At 36.8% G+C, this 23,917-nt stretch overlaps 2 protein-coding genes across 3 annotated transcripts; one reads left to right on the top strand and one right to left on the bottom strand.

Annotated features, from left to right (window-relative positions):
* Positions 1-2,441: 2,441 nt before the first annotated feature.
* Positions 2,442-9,989, top strand: LOC131300400 (protein SULFUR DEFICIENCY-INDUCED 2). 2 transcript variants are annotated; one of them, XM_058326206.1, is made up of 4 exons: positions 2,442-2,851; positions 6,268-6,480; positions 7,553-7,708; positions 9,277-9,989. In XM_058326206.1, exons 1-4 carry the CDS (start codon positions 2,759-2,761, stop codon positions 9,688-9,690), a joined length of 876 nt encoding a protein of 291 aa, XP_058182189.1. In that variant the 5' UTR covers positions 2,442-2,758; the 3' UTR covers positions 9,691-9,989. The 2 variants fall into 2 exon arrangements, with proteins under 2 accessions (XP_058182189.1, XP_058182191.1); XM_058326208.1 differs by having other exon boundaries at positions 2,484-2,861.
* Positions 9,990-11,620: 1,631 nt separating this feature from the next.
* LOC131300401 (putative vesicle-associated membrane protein 726) lies at positions 11,621-18,203 on the bottom strand. Its single transcript, XM_058326209.1, has 5 exons — positions 17,632-18,203; positions 14,862-15,003; positions 14,658-14,778; positions 13,667-13,729; positions 11,621-12,103 (listed from the first exon to the last, which is right to left on the bottom strand). The coding sequence occupies exons 1-5, from the start codon at positions 17,819-17,821 to the stop codon at positions 11,957-11,959; spliced, it is 663 nt and encodes a 220-aa protein (XP_058182192.1). The 5' UTR covers positions 17,822-18,203; the 3' UTR covers positions 11,621-11,956.
* Positions 18,204-23,917: the final 5,714 nt, after the last annotated feature.

Here is a 23,917-nt window from a genome sequence, read left to right on the forward strand (position 1 = left end):
CATGAAAAGATGAATTTGCCCTTGTAGTTTTTAAAGGGATTGTATTGGACTTTTGAGGGTATTTTGGACTTATCCTGTTGAAGAAAATTGAGTGGCTATCCTTATTTTGTGTTTTTTTCCCTTAATTTATGGCTTACTTTTGACTTTTGAAGTACTTTTTTCACTATTTTCCCCCTTAATTTATGACAAATGTTGCTTTGTCAAGAAGAAAATGAGGTACATTGTGAAAAAGATGAATTTGCCCTTTTAATTTGGCGATGATGGATTTAAGAGGTTGAGGTATTTTATGTAGCTTGATATTGAGTTTAAAGGCAAAAGGGAGAAAAGTGGCAAGCATAGCCATTTCATGAATATATGAAATTACTCTTGTAGTTTGGCAATAGTAGATTTAATAGGTGGGGTATTTTAGGTATTTTTGTTTTCCTTTGCTTAGTCAAGAAGAAAATGCTTTTCGGGGGTATTTTAGGTATTTTAAGTCCTCCTTTTCTTAGTCAAGAAGAAAAGGTTTTTCGGGGATATTTTAGGTATTTTAAGTCTTCATTTTCTTAGTCAAGAAGAAAAGATTTTTCGGGGGTATTTTAGGTATTTTAAGTCCTTTTCTTAGTCAAGAAGAAAGGCTTTTCCGTAATTTAAGGGTATTGAATCTATATACAAACCTCTCTCCTTCTCTCTCTCTCTCTCTCTCGATTCTCGGCTGCAAATTCGTCTTCATCACTGTTCAGAAGGTCCTGATCTCTTTCTTAATTCATATGTTGTTTAATTTAGTATTGCATAAATTTATTGGCATGAAATTGCTATATCCATATTGTTGAATGTATACATGCGCTTGGAGTTGCACGAGGATTGGAAGTTATTGCAATCATAAAAGCAATCAACACTAGCTAGCTGCGTCCAACCATTAACCAATGTGTACTGCTCCGAAAGCCCATTCCTCTAATTATGCTAAAATTTTCTCAATTATTCAATTTTATGATGCACTTCATGTTCTTATGGTTCTCTAATTTTGCAGAACTTAGAGTCTGATATCACAATTGACACTGTTTCAAACGTGAGAACATGAAGTCCATGTTGGTATGTATTTTAGTCCCTCTTACTGAAAATTATGAAACTACAGAAGCATAATGCTTAATCCATACATGTTGTCTATTCGTTAAAAACCAAGGACCTTTAAGTGCCTTTGTTACATGTTTTTGCTTTGTTGGCAATGAAGATAATATATCTCTCGCAACCTATATAATAATCAAATATTTGAACATTTTGTTATCCAAATTCCTCATATTCCAACATTGCTTTGCGAATAAATAATATTTCAACATTCACTAATCAAATTTGCTTATTTCGTGCAGGTATCTCTAACTCATTTGGCTTTGGTGGGCATAATGTGGTGATTGTTTTCGCTCAATTCAAGCTCTAGATGAAGGTAAATCGAAGTAGCTTGACCTTTTTCCTTTTGGAAAATTTTGATTTTGGTATCATTTTGATTATCTAAAGCATAACTACAAAATATTCGAGTATATCATGGTTTCGTCATTTTATGATATTTGAGTGATGGTTGTTGAGATTGAACCATTAAACTTACTAGAAAAGTATACAGTTAGTGGTATGAATAAAAATAACATATGTATATTAACTTCCACACTATCAATTAAATTAATGAGCACGCAGAAACGTGCAAAGCACGAACATTACACTAGTATCATAATAAAATGGTAATAAGGGTAATTCACACATTAAAATGATCAAAACATAACCGCGGAAAGACGGAAAGTTGACGGGATGAATACTTATGTTGTATAACTAATTGGGATGATTATTTAAATTTCTCAATGTGTTGTACCTTCAAAAGCATTGAAACCTCCAATCTTAATTTTCTAGATTTTTTATTTTTTGTTTTTTACAAATTTGGGGCATCCTTTTTGCACCTTATCTTTTTAATAAATGCACTTTATTATGTATTTTTAATAGTTAAAAATTATTCCCAACATATTTCTAAAACACATTAAATAGCCACTTTTGAAATGCATTTTTAAAACATCAAAGTGCGAAATTCCACGAAGTACTAAGTATAGAATAACAAATTGTTTTAATAACTCAATTTAGCGCTAGAAATAAATGTATTAGTAGTAATTATAATCAATTAAGTCTTTTTTTTTCTTTTTCCGTTTAATTATACTCTCTTTTTTTTATCCTTCTGTTTAATTATACTCAATTTAGCGAATTCCAGTCTTTTTCAACTCCCAATAGTAAATAAATAAATAAAGGAAAATTCTAAAATCAGCCCAGTGGGCTGATAATAGTGAGAGTGTGAATGTGTATTAATGAGTATAAAAAGTACATAGAAATGCGTGTTTTCCTTGTCTTATAGTATGCTTATCGTCAGCCCATTGGGCTGACAATAGCAAGACCGATAAATAAATAACCGGTTCTCTCAATTAGTTTACGAGATTGGACACGTTTTCGAAGATAACAAAAAACAAAACAAAATGTCGCGTGACTGGGGGAAGATTTCAACAAGCAAAGAACCTGGACGAACCCATGTCCAGGTTCATTTGATCCAGATAATACCCTTTTCTTTCTGTTAATCTCTCCATATCCAAGATTACTTCTTCCTTCCTCCTCTGCTTTCCCATTCAACAATCTCAATATCTGTTATTCCGTCCAAATTCCCTTCTCATCCCTCCTATATAGAAATACAGAACACCCAATTCATTCTAGAGAGAGAAAGAACAGCTTTTGGGGAGGGAGAGGGAGAGAGAGAATGAAAGGGAGTTTGAAGAAACAAGAGTCTTACCACGTCATTCACAAGCTTCCTCCTGGTGACAGCCCGTATGTTAGAGCAAAACATGTCCAGGTACACTCAGGTGTATAACATTCTTGATCATTGTATATGTGTGTGTGGATCAAATAATTATGACCCATTTGCAGGTTATTGTGATCATAGCTTTCCTTGGAAATTGGTGAATCTTTGTGGATGTGTCTGAAATTTGAATAATTTTTATTGGAGAATTATTGGAATGATTGCACTGTTTAATTGTTGTAGTTTCCAGGTTCTGTTTTCTGAATTCATTTTGCAGAGGACAGAGAGAAAACTTGTTTGGAAGATGAGATGGGTTTTTATTTTCAAAAGTTGTGTTTTTGGAAAATGACAATTTTGAGGTTGGAAGCTGCAATTGAACTTTGAGTTGCATGGGTTTTTCTGATTGGGATTGTGATTTTGGCACTCCAAAAATTGACGGAGGGGCTCCAAAACTGAACTATTTTGATACACAAAACGGCGTCGTTTTGGACCCCTCCATCAATTTTTGGAGTGCTAAAATCAATTTTCGTATGCATGAGAGGCATTTGTGCACATGACTGTGTATTAATGAATACGACAGATTTTGCCTTTTACGAATATAGATTTAATGAACTGGTGGGCTTAACGAAAATGAGCAGTTACATGAATTTCCTTCTACTCTTTCTGGTGGGTTTGTGTGTCCTGTCACCCGTATGATCACCGGCTCGTAGGTGACTCACTGAGTCGTAGTTCTGTATGGGTCTCGGTGGGTCAACTCAATGAGATGAGGCCAGCATTCTGATTAGGGTAGGGCGGATAAACAAGCCAAGCCAAAGCAACCAGCCCGTGAATTGTTCAATATTGGATTAAAAACTTAACAAGCTTGAAAAATAGTTCTAACTTCAAACTTGGCTTGTTAATTAGACCTGCTGATCCAAATGAGCTTTGATACATCAGCGTCGAGACATCAATTCTTTACTACTTTTTAGGGTTTTTTGTACGAATGTTACCCAATGGATTTCCGAATTTTCCATGTCGTCCCAATTGTTTAAAACGTGTCTATTGCATCCCTAATGTTTACAATGTGTATTTAAATGGTCCCTACAACTAACTCCGTCTGTGTTACCATCAAGTGCAGGGGTATTTTTGTAACTTCATCATTAAACCAACTTCACCCCACACAACTTCATCTTCAACCTCAAAACCCTAGTCTTATTGAACCCCAACCCACCCAAGCCTGTCACCACCACCTCTTCTCACCACCAGCCTCTCTATATCTCTCTCTCGCACGCACTGTCTACACAAGCAAATCGAACCTCTCCCTCTCATACCCCCAAACAAACTCCCCCAACCCGAATCATATCCTCCGTCCCCGCAAATTCCCTCATGGCGGCATCCAACACCGTCGGCACCGCCTTTGCGTATACCCCTGCCCCCGCCACTGCTAGTACCACAAACTCTCCAACTCTCTGTTTTACTGCAAACCGTAGGGGTAGTTGCCAATAAATAAAAATCGTAGCCGAAGTCGATAACACAACAAAAACAAGTCAAACAGTAAGTGCTTTTGAAAAGGCCAAAGAATAAAACGAGAAGGTGAAGTGCCTGATCGAGTCAATGGGACCAAGTGGCCAATACGGCTCCGAGTTGACCGCCGATCAAGTTACGGGGTGCCGATTTGAGCTCCATCACTGCCATCATCACAGGTAATTCAAGGGAGATGGACCGGAGTGAGGGGAGGAGGGCGGAGGCTTGGATGGCAAGAGGAGGAAAGGTCGAGAGAGAGAGAGAGAGCCATCAGATTAGAGGGAAAGTGGGAAGAAAGGTTGGAGAGTGGAAGAGACTATAACACCCTTGGTTTAGACGGCAATTCTAAACGGCGTGTGCCATGGTGACCAATATAACACGGATTAAATACGTTGGGGATGCAATAGACATGTTTTGTATAATGGGGACGAAATTGAAAATTCGAAAATACTTTGGGGACCATTCTTAAAAAAAAGCCCTACTTTTTTCTTTGAACTAGGCCCTCTTTGGAGTATTTCTGCATCCACAAGCATTCCTATTTTTGTTTATGAAATGCTAAATTTGGAAGCAACATGATGTAAAGACTGGATACCCCAACATCTATTCACCGTGTTAATTGGGAGCTGTGAATGAGATGAAATCCATTCATTTAATAGACACAAAATTTCTATTTGTGGAAAATGATGTGCATGATTTAGGGTAGATACAATGTATACCTTTTTTGTCCACTAACCCTTGGAATTCCTATTTGTACCTTAGTTTTTTTAAGGAAATTTAACTCATATTGTTAACCTGTTTTTTCAATGACGATAATGGTAGTGAAAGTTCTTGTTTCTTAATTCTCCTAATAAGTTAATTCATTACTTTATGAGTTGCAACATTTTTCTCAAGTCCAACTTATTCCACCTTCTTCAGTTGAATTGAGTAGAGCCTGCTATCTTCATCTGTATTTCTAAGTCCAAATTTCCTTGTGAGTAAAATATTTGGTGAATACTTTGGTTACGTATCTGTCTAGTTTTATAATGCGTACTTATAATGCGTACTTTTCTGAATAGAGAAAAAATAGAATGAAAGGAGAGAGAGGAGACGGGAACAAATGGAGGACAACTTGGCCTATTTCTTCACAAATGAAGACTTCCTGTAATTGCTCATTTTCAATCGTTAAGGACTTAATTTGGATGATATACAAGAAAAGATACAAACCAGCCACCCTATCATCCTACGAAACAGGAAGCTACTCTATCCACCACATAACTCCTCCCGCTATTATATCACCTAATTACATAATCTTATTGCCTTTGTAAATAAATGTATGCATGTTACAGTTTATCTTAGAAGATATACAAAACTGATGTTATAAACATCTGACTCCAAATGAAGATGCTGTTATTAGGTATATTGTACTTGAAGTTTATGGTTCAATAACTAATATAGTGAAGTTACTAGTCACTCAAATTCTATTATTGCGCATTGTACATAGTTCGAGGGTAATAAACTAGAAAACCTAACATCATGTTTGTTACGAGTTGTTTAAATAGTGTAGTGTCCTTTATTACATGGGGAGGTCCATTTGAAACCACATAGTTAAGCAAACCCAATTTTCCTCTCAAAAAGGCCAAACCATTTAAAGAATCAATTGAATTTGATCACGGGTCAGCCATAAGAATCGTATCCCTTGATGGCCGATGCTAACGTTGCCTTCATGTTTACACCTTGAGAAGTAAACATATATCAGATGGCACGATCCTTGTTTAGGGAGTCACAATCATGGGCCCACAGAGAATTCATATATAGATTACACTACAATTGTTGTCAATGCATTGACCATTATGTTTGGCCTTACGGGCCTAGTTTGTGTGGTACAAACCTCTATTTGACCTTGTAATACTCTTTGAATGTGCTTTGTAACTCTTATCTCATTTCTCGCTGAATAGAATATGACTCATTTTTCGTCCATGTGACTTCAGCTAGTTGAGAAGGATCCAGAAGCAGCCATAGTTTTGTTTTGGAAGGCGATAAATACTGGAGATAGGGTAGATAGTGCCCTTAAAGACATGGCAGTGGTCATGAAACAACAAGATCGGGCAGAAGAAGCAATTGAAGCTATCAAGTCCTTTAGGCACCAGTGCTCTAAGCAAGCCCAGGAATCACTTGACAATGTCCTTCTTGACTTATATAAGGTAAACACATACACATACTATCAATCTTGAGAATAAGATATTTTCTCTCAAGTTTTTGTTTCCTTCATAGGGGATTTTGTAGATGCATGGAAGTGGATAACTGTAGTGGGAAGTGATACTTTTCCGGCTGGCTGCTGCATATGCAAATATGTTGTGTTCTTAATCTTAAGAAATTGAGTAAATCTGTTTTCAGCCTTTCTTGGGTTACTTTTAGCTTTCTCATTTTTAAATGCATTTTAGGAAAGTGAATGATCTGATTTTGACTACGTGTTTTCTGTAATGAAAATGTCTTCATTTGTTCAAGTGAAATTGTGTTCAACTGTTATTTAACTACTGCATAAATCGAGTTTCCACCTTTCTTTCTTTTTGTTTGTCCTTTTTCATTTTTTTCTGTTCTGAACAAGTAAATGATTTGGAGAAATTATCTAATTATGACTTACCCCTTTGGTGTAATCGAAATTCCTTCATCTGTTCACTTGAAATTGTGTGCAACTGCTACCGTGAACGTGTTCCTGGTAAACGAATTTTACGAGGTCAGGTACTGCTTTTTCCTGATAAAACTCTAATGCTCGTTAGCTGGGAATCCGACTTTGTATCTTCTGTTGGACCTAGTTTATTGGATTATAAGACAAAGCTACTATAATTTGGTTTCCACGGGTTTGCACAACGCTGTAAGGAGATTCCTCATTTAAAAGACATCAGTAAGTTTCTAGCTTATAATCAGGGTCTTAACTAACAATATCGGGATTAAGGTGTTTAAATAGCCAATATTGACTTGAATTGCTCGATATATAAGTAACTTGGCATCAAAGGTTCATAATCTCGATACATAATGGCTGATATATTGTGCCAAGACCTGATGATGTTGCGCAACAGTTTGGCTTGTTATCAGGAACACAAACCAAAAGAAAAAGAAAAGTAAGTTCAATACACCTAGTTTTCTCGATAAAGTAAGTTATACATGTAATACATTTATGCGACGTCTTTCCCCCATCATTTTTTTTTGGGTAAGTTTTTTTTTTTTTTTCCCATCGTTCTCTCCTTTGAATGAATTCATAATCGGATTTGGCAGAAATGTGGGAAATTAGATGAGCAAATTGACTTGTTGAAGCAAAAACTTAGGATGATTCACCAAGGAGAAGCTTTCAACGGAAAGTCCACCAAGACAGCTCGCTCGCACGGAAGGAAGTTCCAGGTCACTGTCAAGCAAGAGACTTCGAGGATACTGGTATTCATCTCATTCTTGAAAACCCCCGTGTTTTGGGGGTTTTTCTGTCATTAAAATCTTCAGAATCTACATGTCTGTTTTATCATCAAAAAAAGGATGTAGGTTTATCATCCTTGAATCACTTTGAATGAATAAAACAGACAGAAAGATATCTTTCTTTGACTTCGTGCAGTAAGAGGAAAAGACGTAATATGCAGGAGTGATGCTTACCTCCTTTGCTCCTTTAACCTAGGATGGTAGTTATCTTAGTTGCACAAAGTGGGTGCGGGGGAATATAGAAGCTCCCAAGGTTGGGAGTGTGAAAGGAATGTGCGCATATATTACGAAAATAATGTAGTATATTTTTAAAACCACAAGCATTTTAGGGAGTTAAAAATAGGGGCCAAGTCTACCTGAAGTCTAAGTAATGGGCTAGTGTTAGATTTATGGTTTTCTTTTCAAGATATCATGACTTGGGCTATATATATGAGCTAAATAGAAGACCAATTTAGCTAAGTAATAAATCAATGTTTTTCTATACCAGTATCATACAAAAGCTCTTATCTTCATAAGGAGCGAGTTCCCTCAAGCTCCTTAGTTGGGAGCGCAGAATCGCGCTCCTGAGGTGGGAGCAGCGCCACTTTAGGAGCTCTCTTCAACTAAGGTAGTTATTCATGATCTAGGCTTGGAATTTGAGACCATATTATTAATATATTTTCTATTCCTGCTTTTTCTCTCTCTCTTTATGCCCTTTTTTGGGGTAAAATTAACTATTAAGGTTTAAGGAACTGTTTGATTGGCCGGATCAGACTTGGGATTCGATCACAAACCCATGGGAACTGCGCTTCCGGAATTTGGATTGGACAACCGATCATGCCAACCATTGGATACACACTACACTACCTTAGAAACGTGGTGTTAAGTATCCCCTTACAATTTTTTTGATAACGTAATTCAAGTATCCTGGCCATCTTATGCGCACCTTGACTAATCCTGGGGGACCAATCCCTCCGTCTACTTGCGGAGTTAGCAAAGCTCTGTATGGACTAATACCCTTACGATTAGCAGCGTTGAATTACTCATCATATGTGATTTTACATATCCTTTCATTATTGGTCAGAACCATATTTTCTTGTTCGATGATTACAGACCTACGAGGAAAGTTGAACCTAGGAGGAGAGCCATACATTCTTTTCCTATGATTACGAAGCAATAATGAAAGTTGAAACCTCGGAGGAGAGCCGTATTTTCTTTTCCTGTAAATGGGTAGTCTGAGTTTGCTCACTAGGAGCAAAACTATGCCCTGCTACTTGACAGCTGTAACCTATTTCATGCTACTCAATAATTGTTTTCCTTTTCCTTCTTCTTTCTCTGTCAATCCTTCTCTGCATTTTGACTGTCTTTATCCGGATTCTCTCTCTCTGAAATTGCAAGCAGATGTATGTAGACATCAAACTATTCTGTTACATGGATGGCTTAAAGGGAATATGTGCAATCTGCTTCCAAACGAACCCTTTGTCATTGCCCTTGGCCCCTTCAATCTTTCCCGTTACTGTTCTAATTGAGCCTCTTGTATGCATTGAGTGCAGGGCAACTTAGGTTGGGCCTATATGCAACAAGCAAACTATGCAGCCGCAGAAATCGTGTACCGAAAAGCCCAGCAGATCGACCCTGAAGCCAACAAGGCCTGCAACTTGTGCATGTGTCTAATCAAACAAACCCAATACGCCGAGGCCCGATCCGTTCTTGAAGATATATTGCAAGGCAAGATTTCAGGTTCCGATGACCCGAAATCCAGAAACCGGGTCGAGGAACTGATGAAGGAACTAGAACCATGGGAATCTGCAGGGTCATTGTCTTCCAATCCTGCCGACCTGAGCTTATTAGAAGATAGCTTTCTTGATGGGCTTGACCAGTTGATGAACCAGTGGACCCCATTCAGATCAAGAAGACTTCCCATATTTGAGGAAATCTCCCCATACAGAGATCAATTGGCTTGTTGATCTCTCTCTTTTTTCTTTTCTTTTCTTTTTTTCCCCTTACGCCAATATTTGAGATTGTTCTTGTAAGTTACAAGCTAGTCCTCTCATGTCGGTATGTGAAAAAATAGCATGGCAGAGACATTGGCTTGGGAAGTAAATCAATGTGTCAAATGTATTGAGTGCAATGCTATGTCTGTTAATACCCAAAATACACCTGAAGTGGGAGTTGTAGTGTATCATAGGGAGGATATCTGTTGTGATTGTATCTAGATATATATAGCAAAGTCCTCAATAAATCCAGTTGCATTTCTTTGTTGTCTTGCATTGTTCCCCGAAAAGAACTGTTTGATTAGTTGATTGTGGTTAGGGGTGCAAACGAGCCTAAAACTCCCTTAACGAGCCGAGCCTGACTAATTCACTTAAAGATCTTCTTTATATGAACCGAGCCAATACAAATAAGTCGAGCTTTTGAGTGTTGAGCTTAGCTCATTAAACGAGTCTAAAACTCGAGCTTGAGCCCAACTTTCTTTGAATTGAATCAATTGGAGAAAACAAAGTGAAACTTGCTTTGCAAGTGCTTGGGCCTCACCCATTCCTTGATCTTGTCTTAACTATTCTTGTGTATTAGTTAGGTACATAAATATTTTTAGGTACCAAACTCCACCTTGCACTAACGACGTTTCAAACCTCCCTCACGATGATATTAACTTCGTGCCCACAACCAGTAGCCTATATCAGCCTCTTGATTAGACTTTGTATGGCAGTCTTGTATTCATCTTCACCAGTAGTGCTAACCAAGATGAAGGACCCGGGGATGCTGCCGAGCGGCTAATCCGGCCGTTCATCTCAGCACAGATGGCTCAGATCGAATCTGAGCGTATACAAATTTGAACCGTTCATTACTCGGTTAAGATTCAAACTGTCGATTACCGAGATGAGCCAATCCTGTTGCTCTGCACCGCTTTTACAAGGAGATGCTGCCGATGAACATGCGGTTGCTCATTGAGAGAAATTCGGAGGGACACAAGATTACGTAGTCGAAAAAGCATCCACTGTTAGGAGTTTTGGATTCGTCACACCCTTAACACGACGTAAGAATTGGGAGCATACTGGGACGAGATAACAAGAGATTTCTCTGGCCAGAAAGCCCCCTGCCCTTAGGACCTCAGGTGGCGTTCCGCTAAGGAATTTTCGGGCATTTTTTGTTTGTTTTTATTCAAAAAAAAAAAATTCGCGTGCGTTAGTTTTACGACAAACTTTTATGAATTATCGATTCGTCTTGATAAGAGGAATCAGAAAAGTAAAAAAATTATGACTTTTACCCAAATATTTTTGAAAAATCTAAAGATAAATCCCAAAAATCCAAAAAGTCCAAAAAGCCGGCTTTATCTTGGATATTTTAAAAAATATTTAGGTAAAAGTCAACTAATTTTTTACTTTTTCGATTTGTCTTGACAAGACGAATCAGAGAATCACAAAAATTAGGCTCAAAAGTAACAAACACGAAAAACAAAAACAAAAAAAGAAGGAAAATTTATATAAATGGCCCTCCTAGTTTCATCCAAATCTCATTTTCGTCCTTCAAGTATCAATTACAACTCTTTTGACCTTCAAGTTTGTTTTTCATTCCAAATTAGTCTAATTGATAACTTCTGTCAGCCAAACTAAACAGAAAAAATCAAATCGATGACAATTTGAAAGTTACAGTTCGTACCAAATTGGTCCAATCGATAACATCTGATTTTTTCTGTCCAGTTTAGCTGACAGGCATTATCAATTAGAACAACTTGGTACGAAAACCAAATTTGAAGGTCAAAAAAATTACAATTGATACTAGAAGGACGATTTCTATAAATTTCTCAAAAAATAATTGAATAAAGACAAAATCCCAAAAATCTACGCAGAACGGCACCTCACTTGCCGTTCTCCAATCGAATATATCGACTGCATGGATTTCAAGATTTGATTGTCATATAAGATTTGTAGGTGAGAAGAAAAGATACAGATTTTTAAAAGGTACGGAGTAAATGATATACGCGGTCATTCACATAATCCTCGTTAAGGTTCCAACAAATGTCACGTCAACGTGTAAAAACATAACCTAGCGCACAAAAAATTCCATTACCGAAGATGAGAAACTCCTGCACTATCTCTATACACCCAATTCGAATTTCAGGGCCTTCAAAAGGGCTGAGAGAGAGGGAAGGCGTGTAGCCCTAGAGATGGAAATTTGTAGGTACGACATCAAGAACAAAGACGGAGAACCAATCGAGCAGGACAATCTTGATCAAACACATTTGAAGCCATGGCATATGGACAGAAAAATGACGAGAATCAGCGCAATGAGAATGCTGAAAACGATCAATTTTATCTTCATGTTCTGGTACCACATCTTCCTCCTTATCTGTGTCCCTTGCTGCCTGAAATCTTGCGCCTGACATGAAATACAACCAATTCAACGATGGTATGAATCACGTCAACTTCAAGTGCATGAAAGTCGAAAAAGTAAAATACGAAAACCAGAGCAAGGGACTGGAGTCTGTAGTTGTACTTACTTTCTACCCAAATTATTTTCCAATTTAACAAATAAGACATTTACACAGGTGCACAGAAAGGGGGAGGGGAGGGAATTTGTGTCACCATTCTGATTGTTGTTTTATTTACAGGCAAAGGAAAGTGGCCTCCACTGATCTCCACACAAGTTTTGGTGAGCTCTTAGAAATACAACACTGCCCTCCGTGTCAGAGATGCCAGCTGGAGGTGTTAACTGCTAAAAGAACACAAGCCTTGCATTTTTTGTCTTTTTTCCGTAATAAATGTAATATTATCCAACACCAAAACAATTCTTAGGGCTTCTTGTGAGGTATCCAGCAACTCTCTCTGTGCCTCTTTATTCATATAAACACCCATATCTTCTAACATCCCTACCAAAAAATGTCCCGAGATTTGCATGCATTTGATACCAGCAAACAAATATTATACAAGTATTATCCCTGTCTTTAAACAGTAACTTTCTCTATTAATAGACCAAGATTGGAGAATTACCATCCCTATCAAATTTCATCATATCCAGCGATCATTCCTGCAACCTTATTATTGTCAAGCCATCAGGGCTGTTTTACATGCACGATCATCACCACCCTTGCACCCACAGTTAGGAAACCATCATGAAGCCCTACAACTAATCGTTTCTCACCGACTCTATCAATGTCGTATCAGTCCCAACTCCCAACCAGCAACAGAATTTCCTTGCCATATTGAGGCCTCAATGGTGAATGAGCTACACATTCAATGGTGATTCGAAAGGGTGGGAAATAAATGGGATGGGGGAGAGGATGGGATGGGATGGGCTAAAATAGCAATGGTGGAATTGTTGCTTTTGGCCTTGGGTAAAAAAGAAGGGTTTCCAAGCAGAGTGCAAAAGTCATCGAGCCAATTTGACAGTCTCACAAAGAAGCAGTTTGCTACAGCACTGAAGATTGATGATAAAAGTTGCAGTGCTAGAGAGCTTATCAGCGAGAGGGAGCTATAAGCTGAGGTATCAAGTCAAGTTGGCCCACTTTTTATTGATTACCGGAACAACTAAGGTCAAAACAAACATTTCTATCACGATAATATCCCTTATACACTAAACAAGTCAGAACATAAAAAAAATTTATGGCATCATTCGCATGTCTATCCTCACGAAGGCTCAATGATGGCAAAGCTGGAATTTTGGCACAACAATTAAAGCTGAAGGGCAGAGCAGCACACGTTCCAAAACATCAATCGTTTATGTTAATTAACTTCTTTTTTGTCACTCTGGTTTTAGCTTTCCATTTAAACACCTATTTGCATTGGCCGTTCAAGATAACCACTCACATTCCGCACAACAATACTCCAACAGCTTCAAGGTCATTAATACAAATTAACAATTAGTTCATGCAATATTCCAACTAAAGATCTCCTACAGTCAAAATTTACAAGACGAAATGTATCCAAATTGTTTAAGGCTTACCTGAGAGCGAAGGTTCTCCGTTTTATCTACCAGCAGCTCAATCTTCTCTCCACGGTCAAGAACCTGCACAAAGAACATATTTCTTCAACTCAAACGTTCCAATATATCAAGCAAGAAGAATACATAGGTTAAATATTTTTGCACCCATCAACTCCCACGATGTCAGAATCTATAGTTATCAGCTTATCACTATCCACATATCATTTCCATCTCTTGACCAATATTTAGATTGGTTTGAGCTTTTTCAGTCGAGTAGGAGTCCAAGTGTATAGGGCCTTTTTGTCTTGTGGCCTTCAATTGTATATGGGCGGAATTCCCTTTATGCCTTTTTGGTAATATAATCTTTTACTTATCAAAAAAAAAAAAAAACTATCCACATCAGAAAGAAGCATATGCAGAATCATCAGAAACCATAAAATGCATTAAGATCCGCATAATGTCTAGTGATTACTGGCAGATTCGGATATCCTTCTTGATCCGGTCCAAAAGACTGCACCCATTGCCTTTATTCACATCTTTACGAATGATAAGAAATAAGCACCATGGTTGCAGCCAAAGATTCTAAGGAAATAGACACCAAAAATTTATATTACAGAAATTCACTACTTTTTCTTATTAAAGAAGCAAAAAATTTAAAACAATAGTGAATATCATTACCGTCTCCACTTGGAAAGCAATAATAAACTATCAGAAATCAAATAGTTGGATACTGACAATTAGATTTCATACGCAAAGCCTAAAGTAAACCTTTTGCTCTGATTTTTACATCCGTGTCACAATAAAATGATAAGTGAGATGACAAACCCATGTGTTCATCACCTATCATGTCTTTTAGTCCTATCTTAAGTCATTTACATAACGTTCTACTCTAGATCACGTAATGTAAACTTGATGTTCAAAAGACAAAAACTAAAAAGTAAAATGAACAAAGAAACATACAAAATGACACAAATTAGAGTTAAAAGACAACCCCAGAGCAAAACCTCTTTACCTTCTCAATGTTTTCCATCATCACTCCCTTGACTTCAGAAACTTGGGCCTTCACCTTTGCAAGCTTGCTTATCTCCTCCGGATGATCCACGCAGTACTGCATCTGCTCCTTTAATTTAGGCCTTCAATGTCAGGAGAAAAAAAGGTCACGTGCTATGAAAAAAAATCAAAGTTGCTTGCTCTCAAGAAAGACAAGGAAAAATACCCAAACTCCTTGTTCAGGCTCTTGGCAACAGCAGTTGCAGCTTTTCCGCCTGCATATCTCTGGTTGAAATCATCCTTAACTCGCTCTAGAAAGGCAATGGGAATTTGCCTGCCAGCAGACTCAACCGCGACAACACAGTAGGCTAAAATGCCCAACACGAATAACAAAATTAATGCCATATAGCAAAGTAAAATGTGGTATGAGAAGTATTGAAACTGAAAAACAACGTGAAACAGTGTAGCCCAATTCAAACCACCAAAATTTGCAATAGATTGCCTAAAATAAAACAGATCTGAAAACTTAAGCTTACAGAGAACAACAAGAAGTTTGAGAGTGAAACATACAGAAAGGAGAACTGCACAACATGAACATACTAAGGGCAGATATGGTTGCCGAATTAAATTGGAGGGATAGGATTAGTTATCCATAGGACCCAATTACCGCACATTCGTCTAAATCACCAAATGTCTGTTTGCCAAAAGTATTTCGTTAGGAAACAGTAAATCTAAAGTACAAAGTTCTCAACTAAGCAGATTATCTTGTCCCGTGAAAATCTTAAGCAAGAGTTAATGCAAAAGAATTGGGGAGCACATACTTTATCTCAGCAGAATGTTAAGTAAATAGGAAGGAGTTAATGCACAAACTTTAGGAGCACTTATTTTTTCCAGTAATAAATCGCATATACATACCAAATCAATAGAACTGATGCTATTTTGTACATATCAACAAAGTAGTATCTGAATGTCTTGGATTCCCATTACAAAAAATAAATAAAAGAGAGTCACTAAGAGAAAACTTTCCAAAACTTAGGGATATTACATTTATACCCACAAGTACTGAAAAGTTAAGGGTATCATCATTTTTTTGAAGATTTAAGAAATATCCCACACTTAGCTCCGTGGTTGGTTAAGGAAGATCTTCCAATTGTTTTCCTCATTACGTGGCTCTTTCCTAGATTCCTTGTTCGCCGATTGGAGACAGAAAAAGTGGTTAGAAGGGCACAAAATCCTGAGTCTTTGGGAGTCATTCTGACCTTGTTTTGAAGGACTGCTGGAACAATCAGGTTTACAGAGTCAAAGGAGTCCCCCATCAATTTATTTTCCTACACTTACCGAAGGGTTCTTCACTTTCTCGTTGTTCTAGTCTCAATTCCTTCTTTTACAACAAGCCGTAACTCCTTATCGGATTATGAGCGGAAGTGAAAAGTCATACTATAGCACTTTAACGAGCTTAGAATCCATTTCGACCACAAGTATGTGATTGGGAAATGACGGAGCACATCACAAGATATGCTATCATCACAGCAGATAAATATTTATGAGCATGATATCACAACAAATACACTTTTATCACATCGCACTTCAAAAATAGGAAATCACCAATTTTCTGCACAGGCACCAAAGAGAACATAAAAGCACGCCATTTATCAGTTCCTAAATAGGAAAAATGGGACTCAAACAAGGGAAGTTACAAGCTTTAGTTTATTACAGTTCATTGGGGAAGGAAATTGAATTATAGCAATAAAAATAAGCAAATCAAAGAAGCCTAATCTCAAGTGCCTCATAAAAGCTTTTCCATCTCACAGCTCGTAACTATGCATAAGATAATCAGTCAATAAGATGACCCCTGGAAACATCATAGACTCGTCTCAAAATTTAAATCGCCATTCCAACACAGTAACATTGCAACAGCATTTTTTGGTCAGCACAACTTATGCTCAAGCCTTCTACATGTATTTCATTTGATAGAGTTCTTGCCATGGGCTCCTCCACAAAAATAGATTTAGACCATGCAAGCATAAGAAGCATGGAAAAACTGAAAAGCATAAGAACTAATATATCAGAACTCGCAGCAGATGGCAACAGAACAAACAACAGCAGGCAACCACCTCCACCTACAATTCTATCATTGCGTCCTTCATAAGCCTTGATTTCTGATCTCATATACTATTGGTCATTTTTGGTGCAAAAAATTACCGTTTTATCTGCAATACATACTAAACCAACTCTTTTACTGTTCCTCTGCGAATGACTCGTGGAGACCAACTTCTTGTGGCTAATGAAGCCAATACCCTCATCTTCCAAGTAATTCCTAGAGAATCCCTACAGAGCTATTATTACCACAACAATCAAACAAAACCCCATAGCGGAATTTATTTGACTGCGTGTCTTATTTCCCGAATTACAGAGTCTGACTGGTTCTAATTAATTGATCCTATTATTAGTAAAATAGAATGTGTCGTCATGACATAACACAATTCTACTTCATCAGATAGTAGCTGCAACACCAATCTTTGGATTCGCCCACGGCCCCACAAGGTTCATCCGTTCATCCAAGTATGGTGTCAGCGCCCAAGATCAAGCCAAAAGGCATAGTAGATATAGATGATCTTATTCCGAGTACGGGGAAACACACCATAAGGACAAACAAAAAGACGTGATCCAAACAACTTAAATTCTTATACGATCAAAATGTTTCAAATCATAACCATCTGGGGTTAGCTCAGTTGGCCACCCTTGTACACTTCAATACAGGAGGTCACGGGTCAATCCTTGCCCGAAGCAAAGATTTGATTATTTATTGCCCCATATGGGGATTATTTGAATAGTTACTCGTTCAAAACTTCAAATCATACAACAACCTATGGATCAAAACAGATTTACCAACATCAATTTCATCGCCGCAAATGACTCAACAAACGGATCACATCCAATATAAAGTATAAACGACGAAATTAGGTCAAATCTAATCTAACAGAGATAGGACTCACTGAATCCGTTTTCAACGAGGTAGTTGAAGGTATGGCCGTCGCAATTGTAGGTGAACTTGTTGTTGGTGGCTGGGAGCTTCTGGAGGCACTGGGATGCGATGCCGGTGAAATTCCCCGTGAACTCGGTGTACTCGGCGAGGACCACCGTTCCTCTGGCCACGAAGCTGTAGATCAGCGACTGCTGGCCCATTTCTTCTCTCTGCTTTTCGTACAGCGAAAACCCTTAACCCTAGGCAAAGGGAAGAGAGAGAGAGAGAGAGAGAGAGAGAGAGAGAGAGAGAGGGGGGATTGGGAAATGGAAACGATCGGATCGGAGGGAGAGGCCCGGGAGGGTTTATATGTGGGGAAGGAATGATCGGCGAGGGTCGTCGGTGGCTGCAGTTTTGTTTGAAAAAATGTTGGCTTATTATAATTGTGAAAGATTCTGACAGGACAGAGAGAAATAGAGAGAGAGAGAGAGAGAGAGAGATGCCGAGATGGGGATGGGTTTGGTCAATGGATGGAAGGATCTAATTTTGGGGAGTTTGAGAAATAAGTATCGGAATTGTCTGCTCTGCCTACAACGACTCACTCACACGGTTCTTTTGAATTTTCAAGGAGTATGTGTACTGCAAGCAGGACCCGGGATTTGTTTTTGGGCGCTGCTATTCGCAGCCCTCTATTTACTCCCATAGCCCGTTAAAAATTTTCAATTATACTCGACAGTTAGTTACCGAAATTGAGATATATTTTCAGCATCCAATTACCGAAATATAATATTTTTTTCAACAGATGTTTACCGAAAATGCATGTTCGGCAGTTGTTTACCGAAAGTTGAACATATTTTCGACATGTAGTTACCGAAATATAATCTTGTTTTCAACAGCAATTTACTGAAATGTTATTTATGATTTTCAACAATCATTTACCGAAATTTAGTGGGCTACGGGAGTAAATAGAGGGCTGCGAATAGCGGTGCCCTTGTTTTTTGTAACAGCCTGTTTTTCTCTTTTTATTAATACTCCTGCAAAAATGCTAGGGAAAATGTCAAAATACCCCCAACCTTTACACCAAAATTCAATTAGACTTCCAACCTTTTAAAAACTTTAATTTTACTCCCAATGTTGTCTTCCGTTAATCAAAACGCCTCCTTCCGTCCAAATGACTAACTAACGGATTCCGTTAAAAACTCCGTTAAATAGAGTCCCGATCGAATTTCGATGATCCAAGCCACTCAATGTGATTAGAACATAATTTTAAGGGTATTCGTGATAAATCAGCAAAAAAAATGACCGGGAAGGTCTTCATTTGAACAATTTTTTATTGAATAATTCAATAAAAAACTGCTCACATCAAGCCTTTCCCGGTCTTTTTTTTTGTTGATTTCTCACTGGTACCCTTAAAATCATGTTCTAATCACATTGAACGGTTCGGATCATCGAAATTCGATCGGAAAATGGGAGGTGCAGATCGAAGCAAATCCGGACGTCCGGACTTGAACAAAATTCGGATCGATCCGCACCTTCCCTTTTCCAATCGAATTTCGATGATCCGAGCCGCTCAATATGATTTAAACGTGATTTTAAGGATACCCTCAAGAAATCAACAAAAAAAATGACCGGAAAGGGCTTCATTTGAACAGTTTTTTATTGAACTATTTAATAAAAAACTGTTCAGATAAAGCCCTTTTCGGTCATTTTTTTGTTTATTTCTCACGAGGTACCCTTAAAATCACGTTTTGAACACATTGAGCAGCTTAGATCATCGAAATTCGATTGGGACGCTATTTAAGGAAGCTTTTAACGGAATCCGTTAGTCATTCGGACGGAAGGGGGCGTTTTGATTAACGGAAGATAACGTTGGGAGTAAAATTGAAGTTTTTAAAAGGTTGGAAGTCTAATTGAATTTTGGTGTAAAGGTTGGGAGTATTTTGAAATTTTTCCAAAATGCTAGGTACCCAAAAAAAAATAAAAAATACATCCCGAAATTATCCCGAATTATTTATTACCGTCAATATACTCTTATTAGCGGTAATAAATACATGTTCGGGGTGATTTCGGGATACATTTTAAGGGGTTCCTAGCATTGTTGTTTTAAATATTACTATTACTAGTGCAGTATACTTTATGTGATACCGAATTTCACAAAAACAATATGCGTGAGTCACACATAATTTGAACGGGATTAGAGCTTCTCCAACCCTTATTACTAAAAATTTGAATAACAACTTCATTTGATATAAAATATGTTAATGGGCAAACCCGGATGTAAGCACAAATTTGAGTTAAATTTTCATTACATGCATTGTTGTGAATATGGAATGGGAAAAATATGCTTTTCAAAATTTGAGTAAACTCAATTTTATATAGGTTTGAGTAAAAGGTTGAATAGTTTTTTTTTTTTAAAGGTTTTACTAAAACTTTGAGCTTTAGTAAAAAAAGAAGTAAGGACGAACGGGGTTGTGGGTCTTGCCTGGCCACTCCACCCATCTTCACAAGTGTGATTGATGGGTCCAGTCCTGCCGTCTGATTTCACGCAGCTTTTCTTTTTTCTTTTTCTTTTGTTTTATTTGTTGTATATTGTTTCATTGTTTAGGTCTACTGTACTTTATTTCCATATTAATGTAATTGGAATAATCTTGCTTGTCAAAAATAGAAGTACGGAGGATGCTTAGAGCATTGACTTCGGTCATTGGCCATTTCTAAGGGTGAGTTTGGACAAAATATTTAGGAACTTTTTTTCACGGTCTTTTTTTTGTTGTTTTCTTTTAATTTTTATAAGATTGGGGTATTATTTTTATATCATGTTTTTTTGTCTTGTAAAAGCATAAAAATATAAACTAAAGATAGAAAATTAACTTCATATAAAATGCCCGAAAAGAAAAAACAGCTGGCATCACGACAAGCCCAAAAGGTTAGAGTCATTACTTGGAATCACGTCACAAAAAAAATAAAAAAATACTGTAATAATTACCTCCAAAGTCCAATGACTTTTTTCCAAGTTAAAAAGTGATAACAAATCATTTTACAAATCAAAGTTAATTTCGAGCAATAAATGGTATAGTCATTGATTTTCACATGAGCATTACCTTGTTAGTATCTTTTACTACTAGTTCATATCACCATGAAATGATTCAAGGCATCCATTGGTTCTTATGCAAGATACAAATAAAAAATACCCGGAAATTATCGGAACAAGGTAATAAATCTTTATTATCGGTCATAAATAATTTATTCCGGATAATTTTCAGATACTTTTTATTTGTTCGTAGCATTTTGTTTGAATTGGGGTTAAAAATTAACTTTGCCAGCTTTACTACATCACTTGAGAGGATTCATCATTAGAGCAATTTTGTCACATTTGCATAAAATAACACTGGGCAAGCAGTGGCGGCACTACTATCGCTTGAGAGGGTTCACACGAGCGCACTAAAGATCTTTTATTTTTAAACATATTATTAGATTTTTATTTAATATTGTCGGCACATTTCTTAAGTTGGCTCATAGCTCAACAGAACAAAATAAATTAAACCCAATAAATTTTCAACCAAATATAAATATGTTTGTTTCCAAGAGTTTTGTAAACAACAAATTTTATTCATATTTTTATCATCGTTGAACTAAAATTATGGAACTACCTCCAGTAGCAAGCCAAGATAGTTTTATCAAGGAAGAAAAGGGATCAAATTGTTGCAAGATGTTTGTAATTTAGTATTGCCGGAGAATCATGTGACGTTATTTATGTGGTACTCTCGGCAATTTAAGTCATGTCAATTTAGCCGAAGTCAGTGATGAGAACAATAATTTTTTTTTTTTTACGTGAATGAGAGAGAGAAGTGGTCCACGTGGTGCGTAGTGTCGTTTTTTACCTATCAAAAGCACCACGAGATCATGTCATATGTTTTTTTTTTTGTAATGAAAAGTGGTCCTCGGGTCAGTTTACGCACATTACAGGACTAATCTCTTCAGCCTCCACCAGCCTTTGCTAAACCAAAGGGTTTTTATACATGAGATGGCCCAAAAGGCTTTTCGCAGTGCATGAGAGTTGAACTTGGGACCTCAGAATGATAAACCCCTACTTCATGATTGCCCAATAAATTTTCTTTAGAAGTGTAACTTGTCCCAAAATACCCTAAACCCAAGTCTCATGTCAAACCAAGAAAATCTCTTGTCAAACCATTGAAGAAAATAATACCGAATGCGTACCTGTCGCCATGGAGAATGAAAAACTTTAGTATGTGGTTATTCGTCTTCCGTCTCCAAAGCCCTTCTGTCTCCAAAGCTCTTCTCTTGATCTTGACTTTAGTCTCACACACGATGGGATGATATGATAAAAGAGGTTAGGGTTTGAAGTGGAGACTTGACTACATATTTATAAGCCCTGGTTCCCATCATAACCTATAATAATAAATGCAATCATATTGGGCTCTTTTAATTGGTCTCTACAATAAAATAAGCCCGCACCAGTTAAACGTATGTAATATGGCCCAAATAAGAACTAATAGAGATGCGTCTATTACCCGGTCACATTAATTAAACGATTACAAACGAATGGGTAATACCCGATCACTCAAGCCTTATTCGACAACATACCATGTTTAATTTTATGATCTATGTAGACCTACCAACAAAAAATTGCTAACATATTAACCTTTTTTAAACGAGGGCAATAAAATAATTTCACGTACCAATTCACATAGGCAATTACTGATTAGGATAACAAATGAACCTTCGTTCATGGAGAAAACTAGGTAAATTAGGTACTGATAATCAGTACCTAGTCAATTCATTCAGCTATCAGTTCAAAATTCATTTTACCAGATGTCTAACCAAGACAGGTGTTATTCGATCAAATACAACAGAATTCTAGTAGAATATAAACATCGTTTTCTCGACAATTATTATTATTTTTCCTGATAAAAAGGAAGACATGTTTTATCGACTTTTGACTTGTTTAAAATAATCACCTTTGCACGTTTCAATTCTACAAAATTTCATTTATTGAATTTGACATGTCTAATTTTTTTTTTGTCAAGATTTGACCGCAAGCCCCTCTCCACCAGAGAATTGATAAGATAAGAGAATTACTCCATATATAGTGCTCATTTTGTTCTCATTCTTTTGTCCCTCGTTCTATCCTAATTAGATAAAAAACTAATTAGTACGGAGTATAACTTTTAATTGGTAATACTGTTTATATGCAATATGGATCTTGTTTGATAGATCTCAATAAACTCTTTTAAATGACGTTTTCAAAATCACCTAAAAGTTTATAGATTGCAAAATATAATTAATTAAAAAGTGAAACGGACCTCCAAAATGGACTAAAAAAATTGGGACGGAAGGAGTAGTTTTTTTAGGTCTTTTCAAGTCATTTTTTTACAAAAGTACTAAAATTTTGAACAAAAGAAATTTTAAAAAATCATTAAAGGCCAAAAATAAAATCTCTAAAAAATCATTAAATTTGATAATCCAAAGAGAAAACATTGTTAGTTTTGGTTATCCAAAAACTAAAATTTAGTTATTGGTTTAGGGATTTACTAAATTTGATTATACCATTGTGATCTATGATTTAGATCAATATTACTAACTTTAGAAATATTGTAGTTTTGATTATGACATTGGAGGCACTCTTATAGAAATCTTATTCATTTCATTTTAGAGGAAATTTCATCAAATCAATCCCTGTCCTTCCCTTTATTAACATTCAATCCATGTCCCAAAAAGGACAAAAAACAAGACGGGTTTTTGGGGAGATTATGTGTGTGTGTGTTTTTGTTCGCCTTATGTACCACATGACCTTGACCCCGACCGTGAAATTCTTAGGTGTTCTTGTCTCTGCTCTGGCCCGCAATAAATATGAAAAACAATAAACATAAAGTAAAATAGAAGAAAAAAAATATATATATGCGGTGGTATTTTAGCATTATATTGATAATATAAAGGTAAAAAAAGAGAGAATATTTTTAGTATCGTGATAACAATATTATGATTTTCAAGCGTAATGATAAATGTTTTCGGGTACAAATAACTTCACCTTTAAAAAAAAAAATAGTTCAGGGTGGGTAGGGTAATCTAAACCCGAACCCCATCCTGATCAAGTTTGTTAAACTTTTTCCCGATCCACTTGGTATCCAAAATTGAGAGAGATGATAGGGTCCATGAAAAAGATTGATAGAAACACTTTTTCATGTACCCTTTTATGGATCCAACACTTTTGTCCAAAAAATTGATGAAAGCCGGCGGGCATGAGTTACTTCATCCGTCACAAAATAAGTGTTTGGTCTGTAAAATGAAAATTTTAAAAA

The sequence above is a fragment of the Rhododendron vialii genome, chromosome 9a (genome assembly GCF_030253575.1).
Source record: "Rhododendron vialii isolate Sample 1 chromosome 9a, ASM3025357v1".
Lineage (NCBI taxonomy): Eukaryota > Viridiplantae > Streptophyta > Magnoliopsida > Ericales > Ericaceae > Rhododendron > Rhododendron vialii.

Excerpts from the sequence above, each read along its gene's own strand:
- LOC131300400 (XM_058326206.1), top strand. The coding sequence starts at position 2,759 with ATGAAAGGGAGTTTGAAGAAACAAGAGTCTTACCACGTCATTCACAAG. Across the intron at positions 2,852-6,267 it reads TTAGAGCAAAACATGTCCAG|CTAGTTGAGAAGGATCCAGA; the intron begins GTACACTCAGGT and ends ATGTGACTTCAG. Across the intron at positions 6,481-7,552 it reads TCCTTCTTGACTTATATAAG|AAATGTGGGAAATTAGATGA; the intron begins GTAAACACATAC and ends CGGATTTGGCAG.
- LOC131300401 (XM_058326209.1), bottom strand. The coding sequence starts at position 17,821 with ATGGGCCAGCAGTCGCTGATCTACAGCTTCGTGGCCAGAGGAACGGTG. Across the intron at positions 14,779-14,861 it reads AGCCTGAACAAGGAGTTTGG|GCCTAAATTAAAGGAGCAGA; the intron begins GTATTTTTCCTT and ends CTGACATTGAAG. Across the intron at positions 13,730-14,657 it reads TGATGGAAAACATTGAGAAG|GTTCTTGACCGTGGAGAGAA; the intron begins GTAAAGAGGTTT and ends TTCTTTGTGCAG.